The sequence below is a fragment of the Cupressus sempervirens genome, chromosome 6, assembly GCF_028749045.1.
Source record: "Cupressus sempervirens isolate cs-2001-9-10 chromosome 6, ASM2874904v1, whole genome shotgun sequence".
Lineage (NCBI taxonomy): Eukaryota > Viridiplantae > Streptophyta > Pinopsida > Cupressales > Cupressaceae > Cupressus > Cupressus sempervirens.
Genome location: NC_143123.1, coordinates 50,232,840 through 50,236,946, shown reverse-complemented (window position 1 = coordinate 50,236,946; position 4,107 = coordinate 50,232,840). Strand labels below are relative to the sequence as shown.

At 34.9% G+C, this 4,107-nt stretch overlaps 1 protein-coding gene across 1 annotated transcript; it reads right to left on the bottom strand.

Moving 5' to 3' along the window:
• Positions 1-3,321: 3,321 nt before the first annotated feature.
• Positions 3,322-3,873, bottom strand: LOC149551077 (uncharacterized). The gene has a single exon (XM_089790047.1). It carries the CDS (start codon positions 3,871-3,873, stop codon positions 3,322-3,324), a length of 552 nt encoding a protein of 183 aa, XP_089646173.1.
• Positions 3,874-4,107: the final 234 nt, after the last annotated feature.

The following is a 4,107-nucleotide window of genomic DNA, read 5'->3' as shown; positions in this document are numbered from 1 at the left end:
CAGATAAAATTCCTCATCTTGGGATGGCTCTTTATATGGTGATCTCAAATCCTGAAATCCATATAACAATTCACTCTTTATGTCAGCAAGGGTTTCCTGCTTTTTATTGGATGTCAATTGCTCCACACTTCTAGCATATTCATCAATATCAAGGGCATTTAACAGATCATGATTTTTTTGACATGCTCAATAGCCATTTCTTGTGTTTCCTCATCCATATCATATATATCATGTCCAACTTCTTCACAATATATGTCCTTAGCCATTTTCTTGGCAAGTTCATATGACTTTGGATGAATTCTAGTATCATCCAATGGATCCATAACATGGTTTCCGGACGCTGCTTGTCCATTCCCTCTAACCACTAAAAAAACCAATAGCATTTATAAAGACAAGTCGCTTCATAGCCTCTACAATTGGTTGCTGTAACCATTACCTGCTCAACAGCTTCATACTTTTCATTTGGAGTAAGGAAATGTTCCAGTAAATGAAGCTTCAATGATAATATTTCTTTGCCAAGACTATATAATGTTGCAACCATGGCCAATGGATTCTGAAGATACCGATCAAGAGCCACAAAACGCCTCACAATCCCTCTTTGTGTTGGCAACTGGTCCTAAGAGATGTGAGAATTCTCATATAGTGTAAGCAATAATTCATTTGCATAAACAACATTTATTGTGTCCAATCCTTCTGCCAAATCACGTGGATGAACATGAACACAGGGAGGGATAGAGGGAGGACATGCAAACACACACATATTTAGCGGCTAAGTCACAAGGTTCGAGTTTGAGTTCGAGTTCGACAATTATGAAGTTTAGATGAACTTGACAATAAATTCAATTCGACGATAAATTTGTCTTACATAAATTTTCAAAAATATATAATATATATGATCACAATTTCCAACAATGGGACAAAAAATAACTTTGTACAAATGATTGCAAGTATGATTATTTTTTACTTTTCTTTGCTAATAAATAGAATTAAAATAAAAAATAATAATCATTTTATTTATTCTTGACTAACAAAATAAAACTGTGAATATTCAAAAATAAAAAATAATAATAATGCAATCTAATTATAAATAAATTAAATCATAAATATTAATACTTTACTCATTATAATCCTTGTGTTTCACTAATTAAATAAGATTAAAAAAATTTACATCAAATTCCAATTCCAAGTCGAAAATGAACAACCAAACGCAAGAAAAAGATATTCCCTGTCATATTCTGTTCCAATTCCAATTTCTAAATTGGCAACCAAACGCAGAATATGGATTTGAAAATTCATCTTCCGTGTCAACCAAACGGTCCAACTATCTTCCTAAAATACATAACTAGGTTTTCGAAAACCTGGTTATCAAATAACTTGGTTATGATAGAAATTCATCTTCCCCAACCAAACGAGGCCCTAAAGAATATGAGGAATTGCGTTTATCAACCTTACAACTAGACTTTGTCTTTAGGGTTTCAAAATAATTTGAGATGTAAATCAAGGCTTAAAGTGACTATCAATCAATCAAATATATGAAAGATTAAATCCTTTTATTAGTCAGGACGATTGATAAGTGGTATGGTCCAACGTAAAGGAAAATACTGTTACATTCACATCCTTTCTCTTCTCGTCTTTGACATTTCATATATCATCATGTACGAATCTCGACCTTCTGAATTCCTAACTAAACTATCATTTTCTTCTTGTAATGCATTTCATATTTCCTTTGCCTTTTAGTCGTGCCCTAAGTTATGTCGTGAAATGCCCTTATTATGACATAATTAGAGAGATCTAAGGTGTTGTTTCATTTTTCCAAAAAATTATTTGGTGCAAGGTTGACTTTATCGTCAAATTGGTCGGATAATGCAGTATAATATCATGATTTGTTATTTGAAAGAAATGTAGTAAATAATAGATTGTTTGAGTAAATTTTTAAACTGAAATAAATCCAAGCCTGATGAAATCCACATTATTAGAGAGAAAAATCCAATCTGTACTGGTACGTTGTTAATGTGAAGTAGAAGGCCATATTTTGACCACAATTTTATCGGGACAAAGTGAATTACAGTGATGAATTTGAACCCCCACAATTTGAATTCTGAACTTGGATTTGTGTGTTCAATGTTTTTATTCCTCCTCCTCCTTTTAGTCTCTATCATTCCCACAGGCAGCACCATTTGAGAGATTCTCTCTCAGAGGATAGCTGGGGCTTTGACGGTGGCGCCAAGAGAAAAGGCTGAGGGACTGAAAGACAAGTCAAGAGAAGATCAGGAGGGGCCAAAAGATAAGTCAAGAGAAGAGAAGTTTGAAGAGAAGGTGTTCAAATCGTGGCTTCTGGCTCATGTTTGTCATCATGACTATGTCATCGCTAGGTCCGTGATGAGCTCAGTGGCGGCCATGGTGGTCACACTTCATATTGGGTTTTCCATAAGCAAATTAGTATTCCTCAAATATAAGTATGTTGTCAAGTATCACGATTGTCTCGACCGATTACGGGTGGTGGTTTTGGTGGTTCAGTTTCTCTTCATTACTGTTGGATGGTCTACCATCTGTTGGAGAATGGCCAAGGCTATTCTCTACTTTCCAAACTCAGATGGGATATTCAAAAGCATCTTCCGCGTGGACAATTTTTGGAGAATGCGCATCATGGAGCTGAGGTATGGGTGGCAAAGCCAAATTGCTGACCTCAAAGAAGAGAAAGAAAATGATTTGAACTTTGACGAACTCCCCCTGGATCTTCAAATCTGGTTGCTGAGTATGATAACATTTATGATAAGTTTAACTTTAATTCAAGTTTATTTTTATGTTTATACTTTCTAAGAAAAATAAGAGTATTGCAATAATCAAGTATTAAATATAATAATTTTAATCATTAAGATAAATTTATATTCATTAAGAAATAAAATCACTAATAAAAAATTGTCATATCAATATATAATTAATTAAATAAAAGATACATAGGTAATTACAATTCTTTAAAATAAGAAAATTCCCACATACCATTATATCAGTATTTTTTATATTTTCTTAGAAAGTTTGATAACATTGAATCATTAATTAATAATAATAATAAATATGAAAACTTATTGCGTCGCAATGCCTCTCTAAAAAATCTTGAAACATAAATCTAAATATAGAAGCATATTTCATGACAATGCTCTGTACAATTATTTAGAAAGAAAAATCTAACAGTGAAATATAAATAAACAATGAAGAGTTTAGCTCAACCACATTAAATTGAGGTGGGCAAAGTATCTGACATTAACATAAACTCTCGAAATTCAGCTGACTATACCTCTACTTCAGTGACTTGCATTCCAACTACAACTGTTTCAATTTCAACTGCAGCTTCTCAACTCCTACACAGTTATTCTTTTCCAGCCAATCCTTGGTTTCTTCCATGCTTTTGATAATACCCTTCTCATTATTCTTGGCTTCCATTGCCCTGCTTTTCATGTTGTAAACATAACATTTATGTTTGGTTCTTGCCACTTGCTTCTCCTTTGTAGCTTCATCCTCAAAACAAAATATGCTTGCCTCAGCTACCCTTCTATCAATCTCTTCCTTGCTCAAACTCCTCCTCTCATTGGAAATGCTGACTGAATTGTTCTTCCCTGCCTGCTCCTCCATGGCTGAAACTGTCACAGTTCCATCCCCACCCACTTCAAAATAGACTTTGACCTTTGAGATTCCAGCTCGCATTAATGGTATTCCATCCAGAACAAAACTCCCCAGTAAATTGTTGTCGACAACCAAAGCTCTCTCGAATAGGGAAGCATAGAGACCACATATTATCATACAGAGTGGTGAAGATCTCTCCATCCGAGTGGGAATTTGAGTGTTGTGAGGAACAACCATAGACATTATGCCCATTCCTAATCTCAAGGCTCAACGATGCCACTTCCACCACTTCCAGCTCCACCTTTTCCTTGCTCAAAATTGCAGCTTGAACAACAACGCCATAAGCCACGGCTTTGTCAAGATTCATAGATTTGCATATCTTCTTCCCAACAAAGACTCTTCCTAGAAATTCCTGACGAACCTCCCACCAACACGATGTCATCGATTTGGGTAGTGTTCATCTTGGCATCCTCCAAACACATCCTC